The sequence below is a fragment of the Glandiceps talaboti genome, chromosome 15 (genome assembly GCF_964340395.1).
Source record: "Glandiceps talaboti chromosome 15, keGlaTala1.1, whole genome shotgun sequence".
Lineage (NCBI taxonomy): Eukaryota > Metazoa > Hemichordata > Enteropneusta > Spengelidae > Glandiceps > Glandiceps talaboti.
Window position 1 is genome coordinate 17,363,837 of NC_135563.1, and position 20,697 is coordinate 17,384,533.

Here is a 20,697-nt window from a genome sequence, read left to right on the forward strand (position 1 = left end):
TTTCCAACATGCTGTTGAGAGGTGAAGTTATAGCACCAAGCAACATTCAGACTGGCCAGTTAAGTAAATTATGTGAATTCAAGTCATTTTCAACATGCTGTAGAGAATGTGTTAAAGATGGATACTACCCAGTAACATTTACACCAGCAAACTAAGTACCCAAAGACATGGAACCATGTTAAAATTTAAAGTTGAGGGAAATTTTCATTGAAAATCAACCCTTACAACCCAATAAGTAAAAGATTAGTTACTGATATTAGAACTACTAGAAGTGCAGGTGTACTAAGCATACCGATCCGATTTGTATTATGGCTGCCGTCTGACAAGAATACCTACCTTTGACCATACGTGATATTTTGTCCTCTGGTCATCATTTGATGTAGGGGACTTGACAAAGTAAAATACACACGTACACACAGTACACAATAAAGTTAAAAATTAACAGGATTACAGAAAACAGGCAAAGAAAGGAGTGGCAAGATAGAAACAAGGCACAAAAAGTGGTCTGAAGAATGAAGATTTTGCAGTACCTTCCTACATCAAAGGTCAAAGTTCAAAGTCAACCATTTTTTAAGTTTTCATCTTAGGCCAAAATTTCTGTATGAACTATAATATTGTACAAGACTACTAGTGTTACTGCCTAATAATTCAAAAGGAAAACTGGCAACGAAAAAAACTAGACAGTAAAATTATGAAGAAATTTCTGAATTCTGTAAAATTACAGTAATGTAAGAGGGACTACTCTTTCATTTTGTCTCTAATCAAATCATTACCCAGTCAAACAAAACACAACAAACAAAGATCTGAAATCTGCTTTAACTGAACACACAATTTTTTTATATGATAACAAATTTTCAGAAATTCTTATCTTTTTATGAGTGAACCCATCTTCAAAGTCATAACCCTAACGATAATATCACACATTGAAAAAAGATCAAAATTTCACAATTTTCACAATTTTCATTACCAAAGTTTCTTTTTGAATGCATTGTTGTATATATTTTACTATTTAACTGTACCGTAAGTTAGAAGACATTGAAAAAAAACAGGAGTTTGTGGAACAGACAGCAACAATACATATGTATGTATGTAGTCATATGCTGGACATTTGTTTTTGGCGCTACAACAAACCAATGCAACATTCATAGCTACCTTGCTACCCAATCTATTGAAAATCTAGATTTTATTGACTTTTCTACAAATTCATTTACATTTTAAGCAAAGTTTTGACATTAATTCACAAATAATGGTATTTTATAGGATTCAGATCTAAAAGAAAGTCAATTCAAGTCACAAATTTGTAAAATACCAAAAACTTTGTTCAAGTCATATTTTTTGGTGGGAAACTGTCAGTTGTTAAGAGCATGCAAATCATTATGTCACAAACATCCAAATCGCTACTGATTATAAACTCTAATAATGATAAATTAGGTGAAATTGTGAATACGATCACAATTTGTATCTAACTAATCAGTGACTCTACATACATGCAATTTTTTGTTATACTTGGTATAATACTGTATGATGTAAACCAATCATAGATTGTTACAACTTCACCAGGGCTTCCTCAATTTTTTTTTTTGTTGATAAATCTCATTTTTGCATTATGGTAATGTGAAACCAAGTTTATATACATACTTCAAGATACTTCCAAGGCATTATGGGAAATAAACGATGTTAGGAGCTTAACATCTCTTGAAACAATGACCACACAATGCTGAGGCCAGCTATGAGAACAAAGGGAAACTCCTAACATTACTTATTACCCATAATACCTTGCCCCAGTGTAAATCAGATCTTTTCTACACCAGATCTGTTTATATTCATAACACTATTTTCAAAAGGTCATGTGATACAGGATTGGTAAAAATGACCTTTAAGGGTACCTATGCATACAATACAGACATACACCTAAAATAAAATCAGCCTGGGTGTGTTCCCCTTTAATCAACAGAACAGAAATTATGATGACGAGAAATCATCAATTTTGATTTCCACGGAGCAAGAATTATGATTATGAGGTTAAGTAAAAATAAAATAAAATAACTACCTTGTGAATAAGACAAGCCTGTCTTGCTTGTTCCATCCTTAAATAGTACATGGCAACAGTCCAGAAATTAGACTCAGACTCATCACCAAATAATCGTGCTGTTAGTAAGCATCGTTGCGCAACACCGTTTGAGCAATACGGTAAGAAATTCCTGACCTCAGCTGGCATGACCTTGATTTGCTCATTTACCATGGCAACGATAGCATCACCATCTGGTAAATCTCTACAAATTTTGGTAAAAAAGAAAAATGTTAATTTGGAAATTTGGTCTTTACATCACAAGGTATGAGTTGTTAGTCAATTTTTTTATGTAAGTATGTTAGATAACAGTGAGTTTAGTAAGAAGCCCAAAGGTTAAAGGTTAAAGGTTAAAGGTTAAAGGAGAAATTTGGTGACACACCTACAGGTCAAATTCAATACAAAAGTATATACCATTTTAAGATAACAACTCCAAATTAAAACATAACTTTATTTTTTTTTTAATAACAGCAGGAAAATTTCATTCCAGAATTGGATTCCACAGAAAAATGCAAGTTACTGTTCCTTGAGAACATATACAGATCACATCACGTAACAGAGTACAGCAAACAAATATGCTCAACAGTACACAAATTATAATATGTTGATTATATGCAAATTATACTAGATTTCATCAAGGAGGGTCATCCACATTCAAAACAAAAATTTTTATTATATTTTCAGGTTTACATCTGAATATATTTATGATCAAATTTTTATTAATTCTTTTAAAAAATGTCTTATCAACTGTGCTTTTTTTATTTTTGCTCCAGGAAACTTGCCACAAAGAGTGAAAACGTTCAAATCTTTTTCATACAATTTGTCTTTATAAGCATGGAAACAAAAGTCTGTGTCATGTATGAACAAACTCCTGGAAAATTTATCTTTCATTTCTTTTTTTTTTTGCTTTTATAACCTGATCAGTTTGAAAGTGGTGAGGTGTTATTTATCACTCAAATCAGACTGACAAATCATAAAACCTTAATTTTCTTGGTAACTATGGTAACCATACATATTAGACAAGACATTTTACAAGGAAATGGAATCGTTCTTATAACTTTTTTTGTAATGACTAAATATCACTTCTTAGTCATTCCTAAATGATTTTATTTCTCTTTTTTGTCCATTTTTATCAAAAATGGTTGTACTGGTATGTATTGAAAAAATAAATTATTGTCAATGTGTCATACTAGTATTCTGCACATAATATATCCAACTCATTATTGAGCACAACAAAAACAGTCAAAAAGTGGTCAAAAAACTACTTGGTTTGGTGAAAGGAGATGAAATTTTCATCTAACGTCTGTCTATCAAAATGAATAAATTTTGCAGTAGATTGAAAGAATATTTGCAAGTGCATATCATTAAAAGAGCGCCCTCAACAATTAACCATTCAGTGTAAGTTTGATTTCAAATCTGACTTCAAAACATTTTGAATGCAAAGTACCCTCTTTATGACATCATTGCAAAATGAAAAAAAAAAGCATGACTAAAAATTAACAAAAAGAAACAAAATTAAAATTAAACTAAATAACTTTTAAGCACAGAGCATGCTAGCAACATTTAATGCATTCCACAACAAATGGTATGTACTTTGACAATGAACAGATGGGTGGCTACAGCTACTTACTTGGACCTGTATGTTGTGGTTTTTGTTCAAAAATTGCAGCAGTATTTTTTTGCAGATGGAAAAACAAAGGCAAAAACACAGTGGAACACCAGCACACAGAAGACACAGTCAAAATGAAAAGAAAAAAAGAAGGCAACAGAGGAATTATTTTGAAATTGAAATTTTTTTTTTTTTTAAATCTATGATGGTATGGATAAAATTCTTATGTAATGTTCCTTCTAAGGACAATAGCATACTCATTGTGCTGTTACGTGTCATTAACAACTTTCCCCACCAAAATTTTCCATTTTCCCGCCAAAATTTCGGCTTTGAATAACTTGTGAAGGTTGAAATATTATTAGGAAAAGGGAAACTATACTTTAACCAAGATAATTAAATCGGAAGACAAAAAAAGAAAGTACGAATTCCCCTTATTTTACAAAATAAAAGCCAAAAGAGTAAATTATTTCTTTAGAAATGCTTGCCTTCTCATTTTGATCCGTGCTAGCAACAAACAAATGATTTTCTTACCACTGTTTTCACAGAAACAAAATACGGATGAATATTGAACATTTGCTCAATATTATGAGGCCTTAGATGGAACATGGCTTTTTTGTTGTTTAGGAAAAGACATGACTGATAATATGATATATATGGTTTGGTAATGGAAAGAAGGAAAAGAGATATCATATATATTATGCATTATGTAAATACCATGGACACATGAGTAAAACAGTATTGGAATCCAGGACATTAGGGCACCCCCTGTGTGTGTGTGTGTGTGTGTGTGTGTGTGTGTGCGTGTGTGTGTGTGTGTGTGCATGTGTATATGTGTGTGTGTGCATGTGCGTGTGTGTGTCTGTGTGTGTCTGTGTGTCTGTGTGTGTACATGTGTGTACATGTTGTGAGTGAGCAAGTGGATAACTTGTTCGCAATGATCAGACTTTGAATTCCGTTGCTTTACAATCATTTCTAGAATTGTAAACCATCAGATTTATCTGGTATAAAAGTAAGATGTAAAATGACCGTCACAGTATGGTATTGCAACAACATTCTTGAAAATATTTGTTTGGTTATCCCTAGAAGAAAGAGTTATCAAATTACACTGAATTTTTATGACACATCGAAATCACTATATTAAGCACTAAATAATACATAGACAGCACATATCAAATAACATCACCACCTTATCAAACACACAAACACTATATCTAGTAAAAAACAACACCATATCACACACCCAAAGCACTATATCAACCAAAAATAGCACTATATCACACACAAAACACCACTACATTAACACTGTTAGTCACTTTCATTTTGTCTTCAAGTGTTCTTTTTGTAGTCAAGTCACACTCTGATTTTCATTTTAAACTAATACTACCAGGGGTAGTACATAAATGTCTGTCTTCAGGCAGAGTATTTTCACTTTGTAATATTTGAACAATATTGGGGTACAAAAAAGAAATATTTATGTAAGATAAATTATAGCTAATGGGCGGGACAACTTTTAACACAGAATGCTTGCTGTAATATCACAGCAGATTAGACAATTACTGACAAAATATGTCTTGAAGAGTAAAGACATGTGTATATCACATCCAACAATATATCTACCCTACACAAAGTTGACATCAAACAAACACATGTTAAACATTTGATGGTTTTCTGTCACTTGGATCAAGGGTACCATCTGATTTTGTGATAAATGTATCACAGAACTGGGAAAGAGATGTTAATATCTAACAGAACCCACGCACACACAAGATAAACAACTTCACAAACTAGTAACTGAATGTGTTAGTTCAACCTTTTCTTATCATGTCCTGTAGCTGACCAACTCTCTCTGTAAAATAAATATGAAGAAATACCAAAACAGAAGACAAATAAATATCAATTGATTACAACTAATTTCAAAACTATTCTCTCGATAAAGAAATAGCTACACTACAATTTACATTGTGATTCCTTTTTTAAGATTTCTAGATTTGTAACAAACTTAGCATGAATACTCACAGTGTGTCGAGATGTAGTTGGTATTCAGTGTTCCATGGTTGATGTTGTAGTAAGTATTTCATGTTCAGTGCAGCCTTAGATGGCAGCAAGTGAGGACAGAACACTGGATCTGGTAAATCATGGGGAAGAAAACAGGAATGAAATAAAGGTCAAAATCAAAAACATACTATTTTAAAGAATTTCATACAAAGAATACGGCCATATTGTTATGCTCACTTCACTTCAGTTGAGTTCAGCTCAGGTCAGATATATGGATAAGGGGATGGCCCTGTCGGGGGCAGTGTTTTGGAGTTGTACATGGTGTTTCTCAAACTGACACACCCCTCCCACAGCTTTGATGACCAAAGCCAAACATAATAACATCCCTCTGGTTCCATTAGTCATTATATATGACATGGGATACTACTACAGTGTAGATGGTGAATGAAATTGATGGCGCCATATACACTCTTTCATGCTTCAATGCCCTGGCAATTTTCTGCACAGGCAATGCATGCAGACACAAGTCTTAGAAACAACATCCTTTCTTTTTCTTGTCCTTACAGGAGGCATTCAGTTTACATCTAGTTCAGTATCATAATACGTAATTTGACATGAAAAAGATCAACTTACAAGTTTTTTAGGTGCACATAGGTTTGAAATTCTGCCATCAGTTCTTTTAATCGATTAATCTCATTATCTTTCAAAGTCTAAAGGTACTCAGTTTTCACACATATAACCTCAATCTGGCATGCTTTGGAAAAATTAAAAAACAATTTATTTACCTGAAATTGATAAATCTTCAAGTGGTGAAGAACAGACTTTGAGATTGATATCAAAAACTCTGAAACAGCCATCATTGGTTGCCAAGATAGGTTTATCTGAAGTTGCCCATTCTACGTCTGTTACCTTAGCAATCTCTCGTGGACTACGTAGATTACTCACTTGTTCAACCTGGAAAGACAAGATTTCTTCAAATCAAGGGCAAATGTGAAGCACTCAGAAAGAGTCCAACTGATAGGATAGCATACATCAATGTAAAACACTCAGAAAGAGTCTCATCTATTGGCCAGCATAGATCAATGTGAAGAATTCAGGTAGCCTTTCACTGATTGGACAGCACGTAAAGCATTCAAAGTCACACGGATTGGCCAGCACATCCAATGTCAAGCCCTCAGATAGCCTTCCACTGATTGGACAGCATGCATAACTATAACTTTAACATAATCATTAACGATAAAGACAACAGGAGTCGTTATGTAATATGACCTAACCCCATGGCAAGGGTTTCAAGCCAAGATTCTTGTATTTATGCTTTCATATCAGTCAGAATTATTCTTCAGTTCAGGACCAACTTTTTCCATAATTCTGCCAGACAACTGTTTTTCTAACCTAAATTTTAATCCTCTCTGATTTGTGCCTTTAATCACTTACGTCTTTAGTATCCCATACATCCATACCATCATTGTACAGTACAAGTAATTTATGATTTCCTTTACCAGGAGCGAATTTTATTTTCTTAATCCATCCTCTGTGAGTTGGTACAGCTCTGTTGACATAAAGGGTAATAGAATATTGCTTTGACCTTATCAGTATGATTACACTACATTTCAGGATTACAGTTCTGGGTTTCCTATAATAAACATGTTATTTTCTCAAACAAAACAATACTATGACCGGAGTTGATCTTTGTGCAAAGTTTGAATAAACTCTCCCATTACATGCATAGCACTACATGTCTGTAAGCACACAAGTGTTTTTCTCAACCTTAAAGTGACAAAAGCCATATTTATAAGCCCTTTCACTAAATTGAAAATACTATTCTATTACAATGTTGATGCTGATGTTGATGTTGATGCATGCCTTGGATGGCATTAATAATTGTCTTCTGGTCCTACCAGATCCGTAACTATACAGCTGGTTGACTGGGGCATAACAGTTGTTTCTTTCTACCTCTTGTATTTCTGGGAGTCCCATAACAACATGAACCTACCTGGATACTCTAGCTTTCAGGTCCCATATACTGAGATTACCATCCACATCACCAAGTACTATAGTATCACCCTTCCATGCTATACATGTTACACTGCCCATACCACTCTACACAAAGACACAGCAAAAGAAACAATCACTTTGTTTTCCCAAGTAACAAAATACCAAATTTTGAACAGTAGGTTTGACAAGTACAGCTTACATGTGTTTCCATGTCTTATTGGCAATACAATTTTGTTGTTTTTGTGGCCTTTATATGTGCATGACTTGAATCCATTTTGATAAAAAAGGTTCCGCCATCTTGTTTCATCAGATCATCTTGTGTTTTCTGCTTCATGAAAAGTCAATGAACTTTGGGGTTTACAATTACGTTTAGGTAGGGTTGGCTTATTGAAAATACACTTTTTTGTAACAGCTTTCGAATTCATCCTTGACTTGAAAATGTACAAAATATATTGCAATCAAAATAGCAAACTAAACAAATCTCATGCTGCATAAATACTAAAGGATTATACAACCAAAAACGTTGTTTCTTTACGCTGGATCATAGTTTGTATTAGCTCCGAACACGTAAGAGTGATTTAGCAGAAATATACTGGGTAAATGATTTATGCTCTGAGTCTGGAACTACTGCAAAATCACTAAAGGTTATGATTTTAATTAATCATCTAAATTCTGATAAAAACTCTGAATTAATTATTGCAAACACAATTTGTTATATATGTGTGTGGTGGAGAGCAATCAACTCACCTCTGGTGGTATTTTGGCGCCATCTTTGATAATATTACCCTCCACAAAGAAATGATACAATAATCCATTTGTGTCAGTGAACACAAAATGTTCCTTCACATTGAGAGGGTGGCTTCCCTTTCTTTCACTTCTACTACTGGTATCTGTTGACAAATTCAACACAATATTTAGTTTTTTCAAAAATGTGAAACATCAGAATAAAGCTAATTTTTTTATCCTTATATATAGTGAAATTACTTTGTATAACATTATGAAGCAACATCATTTCAATGTTGAACAAATTAGCAGTTGAATTAGATATATAGACAGTGACATTGACAGACAGACAGACAGACAGATAGACACATACACAGACAGACAGACACAGACACACAGACACACACACACAGACACACACACACACACACACACACACACACACACACACACACACACACACACACACACACACACACAGTGGATGGATATGAACATTCCTAGAGCCCCTTCAAAAATGTTCATTGGGACTAGTTAACAACTAAAGGTCTGTTGAAGTATACTAGTATATAAATGTTTCTCAATAACACCTTTGATGAAAGAAGTCCATATTATTCATGATACTAAACTTGATCATTTCCGGATTCAAAATGGCTGCCAAACTACAAGTGGCCATAACACAAAATCACATCTTCCCTTTTACTGTAAGTCTAAACCCACAGAATTAATACTATCTTATAAATCAAGTTACCAGGCATAGGTACTGAGGAGTTTCCTGTAGTACTTTCAGATGCCGATAATTGGGTAGTTGAAGATGTACTGCTTCCAACATCTTGTGCCAATTTCTTCTTTAAACTCTTCAGATTACTAGATGGGGACCATTCCTGATAAGAAGATAATCCATGGAAGATATGTATATATATCTTATATTGACTGAGACAGATATGACAATTTGAAAGTCATACAATAGTGAGGTGAGGTGAGGTGAGGTGAGGTGAGGTGAGGTGGGGTGGGGTGGGGTGAGGAAAGAGGTGAGGTGAGGGGTGAGGTGAGGTGAGGGGTGAGGTGAGGTGAGGGTGAGGTGAGGTGGGGTGAGGTGAGGTGAGGTGAGGTGAGGTGAGGTGAGGTGAGGTGAGGTGAGGTGAGGTGGGTTGGGGTGAGGTGATGTGAGGGGTGAGGCGAGGGTGAGGTGAGGTGGTGAGGTGAGGTGAGGTGGTGAGGTGAGGTGAGGTAAGATTAAAGTTCAAGTGAGGTGAAGGGATCGGAGGGTGGCATAAGGTAGAGTGAATTTTAGAGAGGTGAGGTAAGGTGACACAAAACAAAACAGACTGAGGTACATAAAAGTTATACTAAAATGATTTTTAATTTTCAATTGTTCAACCTACTAGAGCTGTTATGATAGGAAAGTTCTTTGGCATTTCTCTTAGTAATGTACCAGTACGTAGATCCCATAATTCAAAGGGTTTCTCCTTGAACACGATGATGAAGTACTGCCTGGATAGAGATGTAGAAATGAAAGAACATATCAGATTGTACATATGGTAATACCACAGGGTGTGTTTGTCATATCAAATATTCACAATTGTAGTGCAAGAATTCAAGAGTGAAAGTTGCTCTTTTTATGTACAAGTAGTGTGTGTGTGTGTGTGTGTGTGTGTGTGTGTGTGTGTGTGTGTGTGTGTGTGTGTGTGACACAGACAGGCAGACAGACATACAGAGACAGACAGACAGACAGATAGACAGACAGACACACACAGAGAGACAGAGGCAGACAGATAGATAGAGATACAGACAGATAGATAGACAGACAGACAGACACAGACAGACATACATACAGACAGACAGACAGACAGACAGAGGCAGAGACAGACAGATAGATAGACAGATACAGACAGAATGTCGGTCTAGCTGTACTGTGTTTGTTTCTGTCTGTGTGTGCCATCAGTTTTACAACCAAAATTTAGTGATAGGTCAATAACTTAGTCATATGCACAATACTGATGGATATTTACTGTCTGTAATGAAAATAACACTATCTACATAATAACATCTTCTTATCTCCCTCTTGGGCCGAAAACTGACAATGATATACTTACTTGAGGTGAGAGACACGCAACATCTCAATTGGCGATTCTTCATTCTTATCACCCCTAAATGTAGTAGTACGTCCAGTCTGCATATCTGTCAGGATAAGCTCATTGCGGACTGTACCACTGTTTGTGGGGTTGGGATAAGCATACGAAAGGAAGCTGTTGAGACTGACCCATTCGATTCCTCTGATCTGAGTAAGATGGATATTGTACTCTCTCCATAGTAGACCACTTGACAAATTGTACACTTGAATAAGGCCTGCAGAGTTACCTAATGTGTAGATCAGATCATGTGTATTAGTTTTGACTGACTGACTGATTGATTGATTGATTGATTGATTGATTTATTGATTGATTGATTGATTGATCGATTGATTGATTGATTGATTATCTGAAGTGTTAAAACTGAGCAGCATAGACTGGTATTTTGATATAATAACTCACCTAGTGCCACCAGAGGCTGGTATACATTGTAATTCTTGGTAGTTAATGGTGGACACATTCTGATCACCAGAGGGGGTGCAGCCACACCATTCAACAGCCCAACGAGGACAAACTTTAAAACCACACCTCGACCCTGCTGCATCTGATCTCCGCAATGAAACTGCACTTGTCCAATCAAGTCACTTAAACACATCTTTGGATAGAGAACAGCAACAGGCGTCTTCATTTTGACTTCCATTTTTGGTTTCACTTCATCTTTATCCTTCACAGCTGGGAGGAACTCAAAACTCCCATTTGAACTGGAATAGCCAGGAGAGTGCAGTGGTGTCAGGGACGGAATATGTGAGTTGTTGGTGTGTGGGACATATTCAGTTGTCTTCAGGGACCATATCATTACTCGGCCATCATTCATGATGAGTGCGACAGACCGTTCAGTGCACGGGCAACTGTAGATGCCGAATGGTCTGACATGTTTGGTGACCCGTAGATGATCCGACTGACATCGTAAATCGTAAACGACATCTTGAATACTCTCTCCAAATGATGAAAGTGATGTGGAATCACCTACAGAAAACATAATGTTTCATCATTGTTGTTTAGTCTAGTTCCTATACACTATCATTACAATTTATACCTTCATTCACAGTATAGTCAAACCTGTTGTTCTAGAAGTCCTGAGATGCAATATTTAAAATTGATCTACAGCCATCCACACAGTCATTAACATCATGTCTTTGTTAATCAGTCGCAAAATTCTACCAGTGATAGTTCCTCATAAAGTTAGTGTTTATTGGGGCAGTTATGTAATCTCCAAATATGGTATATTTGTCAGCACAGGACGCTACTTATACACTGTTTATGTCACTATAGCAGCTGGGGTTCACTGTTTAGATGAACAACTTTCTGTGCTCATCAAGGGAGTCTGACCAGACTGTGGTTCCGTTGGCATCCCAACTGTGGTCATAGACCACAGTTGGCATCCAGACTGTGGTTATAGACCACAGTTGGCATCCAGACTACATTGTTGTAGAAATTTGGAAATAGCATTCTAGCAAGAAAAAATACCATTGTTTTTGGAGAAATTTTCATAATAAAGATCACACAGTTTGATATACACCTTCTTCACAATCTGTGCTGCATTGACCAGTTGGTTTTATTCATTTTATATGCTGACAAAGCCATATAAACATTGACAAACAGTACACCAGGGACCTAGTTTTAATGTCTTTTTATGTTACTTATAACTTTTTATAGTTACCATGGTTACAGTTATTGGGGGCGGAACTCATTGCTCTATAATGGCCGATCACATACAATTTCAGACAGCATCTACCATGTACAAATGGAACTTGTAATATAGACAAGAAAAGTACACAAATGAATTGGATTAATAGCAATTGGCACAGCATGCTAAAAGCATGGAGACATCTCATGGTTTGATAGGAACGGTTCATACTAGCCTCTTGAAATAGCAGTTAGATTTAGAATGAATGTCAAGGTGTTAGCTAGCTGTCACGGTGACCATGAATTATCAAATTTTATTTCAATCACCAATTCTGATGAAAACATCGTAAATGTGAGGATGTGTGACATTGTCAGTGGCAAACTGTACAATTGTTGACTTGGACCATGGACAAGAATGATTGGATCATAGTATAGAACGTAAAGCCTACACATGTGTGCTGCGTGCATGCCTCAGTTTCAATACACAAGTTGTATCCCCCCTCCCCCTTCCATCGCTCATTTCATTTTGGCTGTGTTTGTGTCAGACAGATATTAAACACAAATATACCTGTATCTGAGTATTCATGCTGTTTCTTGCCAATTATTTTGCGATAGACAAAACAATCCATGATCAAAAATATGCATCACTCATTTTCATTTTCACATTTGAAATTTCACAGACCAACCCTACAGAGAAATAGTATGTGCTAAGAGGGTCTTACGTAATCAGTAAACTTTGTATAAAAGGAAGTCACTATTGAGACAGTCTGGATGCCAACTGTGGTTATATAACCAGTCTGGTCAAACTCCATTGATCAGCACAGAAAGTTGTTCATCTAATCTGTGAATTCCAGCTGCTATAGCACCATAAACAGTGTGTAAGGGGTGGACCATTTGATATCCTGGGGGGGGGGGGCTTGGAAGATTTCAGGAAAAAAAAAAGATGCCAAATGGAGTTGCTTGAAAAAAAAAATCCGGAAATGAGTGGGTGATGAAAAAAAAAGATGGACCACTGCTGCTAGAAAAAAAATGTCTTGGCAGGGAAATGATGCACAAGTTTGAGTGTACTGTTCAACCTGCCCGTACCTCTCCAACCAGGACACTTGTCAGATCATGACAAACATTTTCAAACACATGTCAGGGACCAGTCAGTTTTGTTGGCCTGTGGTACATATATATATTTGTTCTTGTCTCTCTTTCTTCCATAAATTTTTTAAATATTACTTCATGTAAGGGTTCAAACATAACTATACATAAAATTATACATATACATGCATTACCTATCTACCACACTAGTTACAGAACATGTCATTTTATTTAAAAAATTGTTCGAGTCTCTTCAGTATGAATTTGTCAGAAGGGATGAATATACTTCCTATTTCGGACACTTCATGTATCGACACTGCAAATCAAATTCAAGTTTCTATTGTACACTAGGTATGACCTCCTAAAGTGCTTCAACACATCAGTAATTTTACTATACATGCGATATCAATCCCCCTATACCAATGTTACAGGCCCACTTTTATAACATGGAAAAGTTATTTAAAAAGAAATATTTTCTTTAGCTTTTCGAATATTACCTCAGAGGCTATGAATAACCTAAAAATTGCCTAAATAGAAACAAAAAACTCTAGATCTGCCAGGGGGGAAACCCTTTGGACTCCCTCACCCCAGAGGCCACTCATTCGTTAAACCAACAATAAAATTCACCTAAATTGGTAAAAAAACTTCAAAAGACCCCCATAAGAGGTAGACATGTCCCAATCTCAAATCAAAGTTCTTCCCTCTACCTCTTACAGTCAAGATGCTATGAAACTTTATTTCAAAAATGTTTCAACCTTATGTAGTTGCTTTTTACATGTTAGTGCTGTCTTGTACAGATTGCAAATTGTTGTCTGAAAGTGTCTGTGAATAGCCTAAAAATTGACTTTAGGAGTAAAAAAATCCTCCAGGGCTTCTAGGGGGAGAACCCCTAGAACCCCCTCCCCTTAAGAGGTAGACATGTCCCAGTCTGATATCAAAGTTCTTTCCTCCACCTCTTACAGTCAAGATGCTATGAAACTTTATTTCAAAAATGTTTCAACCTTATGTAGTTGCTCTTTACATGTTAGAGATGTCTTGTAAAGCTTGCAAATTATTTTCTGAAAGTGTCAGTGAATAGCCTAAAAATTGGCTTTAAGAGTAACACACGCACGCACGCACGCACGCACGCACGCACGCAGTCCCTCATAAACTTAGTGTTTATTGGGGCAGTTATGTAATGTCCAAATATGGTATATTTGTCAGCACAGGACGCTACTTATATACTGTTTATGTCACTATAGCAGCTGGGGTTCACGGTTTAGATGAACAACTTTCTGTGCTCATCAAGGGAGTCTGACCAGACTGTGGTTCAGTTGGCATCCCAACTGTGGTTATAGACCACAGTTGGCATCCGGACTACATTGTTGTAGAAATCTGGAAATAGCATTCTAGCAAGAAAAAATACCATTGTTTTTGGAGAAATTTTCATAATAAAGATCACACAGTTCGATATACACCTTCTTCACAATCTGTGCTGAATTGACCAGTTGGTTTTATTCATTTTACATGCTGACAAAGCCATATAAACATTGACAAACAGTACACCAGGGACCTAGTTTTGATTGTCTTTTTATGTTACGCTATAACTTTTTATAGTTACCATGGTTACAGTTATTGGGGGCGGAACTCACTGCTCTATAATGGCCGATCACATACAATTTCAGACAGCATATACCGTGTACAAATGGAATTTGTTATATAGACAAGAAAAATACACAAATGAATTGGATTAATAGCAATTGGCACAGCATGCTAAAAGCATGGAGACATCTCATGGTTTGATAGGAACGGTTTATACTAGCCTCTTGAAATAGCAGTTAGATTTAGAATGAATGTCAAGGTGTTAGCTAGCTGTCACGGTGACCATGAATTATCAAATTTTATTTCAATCACCAATTCTGATGAAATCATCGTAAATGTGAGGATGTGTGACATTGTCAGTAGCAAACTGTACAATTGTTAACTTGGACCATGGACAAGAATGATTGGATCATAGTATAGAACGTAAAGCCTACACATGTGTGCTGCCTGCATGCCTCAGTTTGTAATAGTATATACAAGTTGTATCCCCCCTCCCCCTTCCATCGCTCATTTCATTTTTGGCTGTGTTTGTGTCAGACAGATATTAAACACAAATATACCTGTATCTGAGTATTCATGCTGTTTCTTGCCAATTATTTTGCGATAGACAAAACAATCCATGATCAAAAATATGCATCACTCATTTTCATTTTCACATTTGAAATTTCACAGACCAACCCTATAGAGAAATAGTATGTGCTAAGGGGGTCTTACGTAATCAGTAAACTTTGTATAAAAGGAAGTCACCATTGAGACAGTCTGGATGCCAACTGTGGTTATATAACCAGTCTGGTCAAACTCCCTTGATCAGCACAGAAAGTTGTTCATCTAATCAGTGAATCCCTGCTGCTATAGCACCATAAACAGTGTGTAAGGGGTGGACCATTTGATATCCTGGGGGGGGGGGGGGGGCTTGGAAGATTTCAGGAAAAAAAAAGATGCCAAATGGAGTTGCTTGAAAAAAAAAATCCGGAAATGAGTGGGTGATGAAAAAAAAAGATGGACCACTGCTGCTAGAAAAAAAATGTCTTGGCAGGGAAATGATGCACAAGTTTGAGTATACTGTTCAACCTGCCCGTACCTCTCCAACCAGGACACTTGTCAGATCATGACAAACATTTTCAAACACATGTCAGGGACCAGTCAGTTTTGTTGGCCTGTGGTACATATATATATTTGTTCTTGTCTCTCTTTCTTCCATAAATTTTTTAAATATTACTTCATGTAAGGGTTCAAACATAACTATACATAAAATTATACATATACATGCATTACCTATCTACCACACTAGTTACAGAACATGTCATTTTATTTTTTAAATTGTTTGAGTCTCTTCAGTATGAATTTGTCAGAAGGGATGAATATACTTCCTATTTCGGACACTTCATGTATCGACACTGCAAATCAAATTCAAGTTTCTATTGTACACTAGGTATGTTTTCCTAAAGTGCTCTCACACATCAGTAATATTACTATACATGCAATATCAATCCCCCTATACCAATGTTACAGGCCCACTTTTATAACATGGAAAAGTTATTTAAAAAGAAATATTTTCTTTAGCTTTTCGAATATTACCTCAGAGGCTATGAATAACCTAAAAATTGCCTAAATAGAAACAAAAAACTCCAGATCTGCCAGGGGGGAAACCCTTTGGACTCCCTCACCCCAGAGGCCACTCATTCGTTAAACCAACAATAAAATTCACCGAAATTGGTAAAAAACTTCAAAAGACCCCCATAAGAGGTAGACATGTCCCAATCTCAAATCAAAGTTCTTCCCTCCACCTCTTACAGTCAAGATGCTATGAAACTTTATTTCAAAAATGTTTCAACCTTATGTAGTTGCTCTTTACATGTTAGAGATGTCTTGTAAAGCTTGCAAATTATTTTCTGAAAGTGTCAGTGAATAGCCTAAAAATTGGCTTTAAGAGTAACACACACACACACACACACACACACACACACACACACACACACACACACACATGGGGTGGACATATCCCAGTCTCAAAGCTCTTCCCTCTACAGCTTACTGTCAAAATGCTATGAAACTTTATTCACAGGGGTCAGTGACTTTTTGTCGGCCCAATGGAAAAAAGCACTGACCACCCCTATCCCCCCAGGCTGGAGAAACTGACCGGTCTGTCTGAATGTTTGAGCTCATCAATCAAGTTTCCGATTTGCATTTTCAGTGTATCATCATACTATGGCATAAAAACTGTCAATGATGTTTGAGAATCAAACATGTATTGAAATATGTAGATTTCTAAATATAATCTGTGTGTGATAGAACAGCATCTTTTTACTCTCTTTATAATACCCTGTGTGAAAACCAAACAGAAAATTGTGGCAACAAAAGTAGGAGTTCAACATAGGCGTAAACAAAATCTGGATACTAGTATCTAAAAGAAGGAAAGAAAAAAAAGTTGCCAGCATAGGCGAAGGAGAAAAAAAATAATTCACAGGCAAGTAGGTGGGAAAAAAAATAATGACTCGCCACCAATCTTCCAAGCCCCCCCCCCCCAGGATATCAAATGGTCTACCCCTTACACAAGTAAATGAGTCGCATTGACCCTGTTGTAATACTGAAATAGTCCAAGGACAGTCCACACCCTGAGAGTTTATTTTAGAACATGACATATATAAACAAAGTCATAAAAGCTTCCCCTCAACCTAAATCAGAGGCACTCGCTGTTCTTTTGTGTCAGTTATCTTGTTGTGATGTCTCTACTTGAAGGTCACTTCATGTACACCAATACACTGCTCTTTATTTGCCAGTTGTATGTCAAGAGGCTATAAACCGTTCCTCAAACGTCTCTGTGCTCCTCGAACATCTCTGTGCTTCTAGCATGCTGTGCCAATTGCTATTAATCCATTTCATTTGTGTACTTTTCCTGTCTATAACAGGTTTCATTTGTCCACGTCACGCAGTCGAAGATTGTACAAATCTGAAAACACAGTATCTCACTATACAAACTGTATATATAACAAATGTGACCTGACGGACAGCACATTTTAATTCAATTTCCAATCCTTTCAAATTCAAATTCAAAATAAACTTTTATTGAATATCAATGCAAGTTTCCCTGGTGATCTTTTATTTTGGTGAATACTTTTCTCTAACTATTGGTCTTTTGACAATGGGCATAGTAGTTAACAATACAATACAATACATATGTTTATATCAAAGACAACCTCACACCATTGAGAGCAAGATTGGTGCGAACTAAAGAAAGTTGAAAGACTGAAAGGCAAAGTGTGGACAATTGAAGGTAGAATTTTTTGCAAGTTCACTGAAAATGATTGTGAGGTAAAGTATACCATTGAAAGCCTGATTGATCTGTTTAAAATAGGGTGGTCTGAAGAAAGAATTAAGGGGCTAGATCTCTATTTGAAAGCATAGGACAGACCAGACCCCTTTACTATCAGCAATTATGCAATTCAGCACGATCATAGCTATGCTTGTAGTTCTCATCCAAACATACGTTTCTCTAGTATTAATGTTTGTGGGCTACGTGCTAAAAGCAAACTTGGTATCATTGACAATTACATAGAACACTTTGACTTTGTTTGCCTCAGTGAGACAAAAACCGATCATGTTGATGTTAACACCTTACCAGGCTTTAGGTATATTCCAATGAGTTTATAAAAACAGAGCAGCCACACTTACGGTGGTATCCATGGTCTTGGTATTTTAGTTCGTGAAAAATATTGTAAATATGTCACTGTAGTTGATAACACTATGTCTGAAAGTGTATTTTGGTTGAAGATCAATGAAAATGCATTTGGGTTTGAAATGTTACTTGGCGCAGTTTACCTCCCACATGAAGGTTCCCTACATTATCATAATGAGATTTTCGATTACTTGATGGAGGATATAAATATGTTAAAAAGTAAGTTAGATTGTCCTATTTTATTGCTTGGTGACTTTAATGCCAGAACAGGTACTCTCAGTGATATCATTACAATTGAGGAAGAAACTGTTCTAAATTGTGGAATTGACATTGAAAATATTTATGATAGTGTGCATAATCTGGATCAATTGGGGATTACAACTCAAAGATATAACCATGATAAATCTACTAATAATAATGGGTTTGATTTACTTGAAGTCTGTAAAGGTTTAAATCTGAAGATTGTCAATGGAAGACTGGGAAATGATTATGGCCAGGGAAATTTTACATGTTATAAACCTAATGGTTCTAGCACAGTAGATTATGCAATAATTGCATCTCCATCTTTGTTCCCACTAGTTACAGATTTTGAAATTGATTCATTCGACAGCTGTCTTTCTGATGTACATTATCCTGTAAACCTTATTATCAAAGCGAAAATTGCAAGTTCTGTTAATGAATCTTCCAGTGACACCTCTCAGGTTATTCCTACTTCTAATTCTGTAAACGGTAATTTTAACTCACTCAAAACTAAATGGCAGACTGAACTTTCAGGTGTCTTCAAAAACGCATGAGCATGCAGAGGCCATTGAAACCCTAAATAAAAAGATTGCTAGTACTAAAGTTAAACAAATGTTTGTTGCAGCAAGTTGACATGGACATCTTAACTACAGATCTGTGTGAGATTTTCATAAGTACTGCAAAGTCGGTCGGTATGATCAAAGAAGTTATTTCTAGAAAACCAAAATGCAATAAGAAACAGTTGAATTCGAACATAAACTTGTGGAAACCATTAACTTCTTATTTCAGATCGCCGTTTTCAAATTGAGAACCATAATAACTTGTGCACTATCTGCAACCTAAATGAATTAGGCGATGAATACCATTACATCCTTGTTTGCCCTGCTTTTAAAGAATTTAGACATAAATTTATCAAGAGTTATTATTACACGAAGCCAAATACACTAAAATTTGAAGAGTTACTCAACTGTAAATATTACACCGAAACACTTGCTAAATTTGCCAAAATTATTATGTCAAAATTTGAGTAATCTATATATATATTTTCTTTCATTTGCCAGGAAACTCACTTCTGCTTTTGTTACATATGTTTTTGTTCAATTTTCATTTGTCGTTGTAAATATTCTTTTCCCACTTGTGTATAATGTCATGATATGTTTTCTGTCTGAAATTTCTGTATATATCTTTTGATCTTCGAAAGTATTTTTGATGTGTATATTTTTTTAAAGACTTTTAATTGTCTCTCATACTCCCATTGAAAGGGGTTGTAGAGAAAATAAATTATTATTATTATTATTATTATTATTATTATAAATAAATTATATTACAATACAGTACAGTACAATACAATGCAATGCAATGCAATGCAATACAATACAATACAATACGATACAATACAATACAATACAATACAATACATATCTTATTAGGAAATTTCAGTGTCTGCCATAAAATTGATTTAAACGAGGAAATAAAAACAATAAAAACAAATTACATAAAAGCAAGACTTTTACGGTCAAAATACGTAAATAATCAAAGATAAAAGAATGGCAACAACTCAAACAGCATGGGCTTTAAAAAAGAGTGGCCATAGCTGAACATGTGGGCATGTAAGGCTAAAGTCAAGGCCTGTCTGTCTGTTGGTTGTAAAGTCAAGGCCTGTCTGTCTGTTGGTTGTAAAGTCAAGACCTGTCTGTCTGTTGGTTGGTTGTAAAGTCAAGGCCTGTCTGTCTGTTGGTTGTAAAGTCAAGGCCTGTCTGTCTGTTGGTTGTGTAATTTGTATGCTTTTAACTTCTAAGTCAATTTGACGTACAACTGAAACGCAAAAAAAATGGTACCCCCTTTCCCTTCTTATGTTGTAACTCAAAAGAAAACTCTTCATTTTTTATCATTTTGATTCGCACCACAAAATTTAGTCTTTCAGTAGAAGTTTATGTTTACTTTTGGTAGGAGTCAAATCAAGAGA

General features: G+C 35.7%; 1 protein-coding gene across 3 annotated transcripts in view; it reads right to left on the reverse strand.

Annotated features, from left to right (window-relative positions):
- Positions 1-20,697, reverse strand: part of LOC144446086 (WD repeat-containing protein 11-like) — a 33,536-nt gene that overhangs the window by 7,509 nt on the left and 5,330 nt on the right. For 2 of the 3 annotated variants that reach the window (XM_078135785.1, XM_078135786.1), the window contains 11 exons: positions 10,925-11,488; positions 10,487-10,751; positions 9,776-9,884; positions 9,142-9,274; positions 8,415-8,557; positions 7,666-7,772; positions 7,107-7,221; positions 6,458-6,626; positions 5,694-5,802; positions 2,051-2,273; positions 337-387 (listed from right to left, as the gene is read on the reverse strand). In XM_078135785.1, coding sequence (XP_077991911.1) covers positions 337-387; positions 2,051-2,273; positions 5,694-5,802; positions 6,458-6,626; positions 7,107-7,221; positions 7,666-7,772; positions 8,415-8,557; positions 9,142-9,274; positions 9,776-9,884; positions 10,487-10,751; positions 10,925-11,488 — 1,988 coding nt within the window. The remainder of the gene's footprint in view (positions 1-336; positions 388-2,050; positions 2,274-5,693; positions 5,803-6,457; positions 6,627-7,106; positions 7,222-7,665; positions 7,773-8,414; positions 8,558-9,141; positions 9,275-9,775; positions 9,885-10,486; positions 10,752-10,924; positions 11,489-20,697) is intronic. The other variant, XM_078135787.1, reaches the window with a different exon arrangement.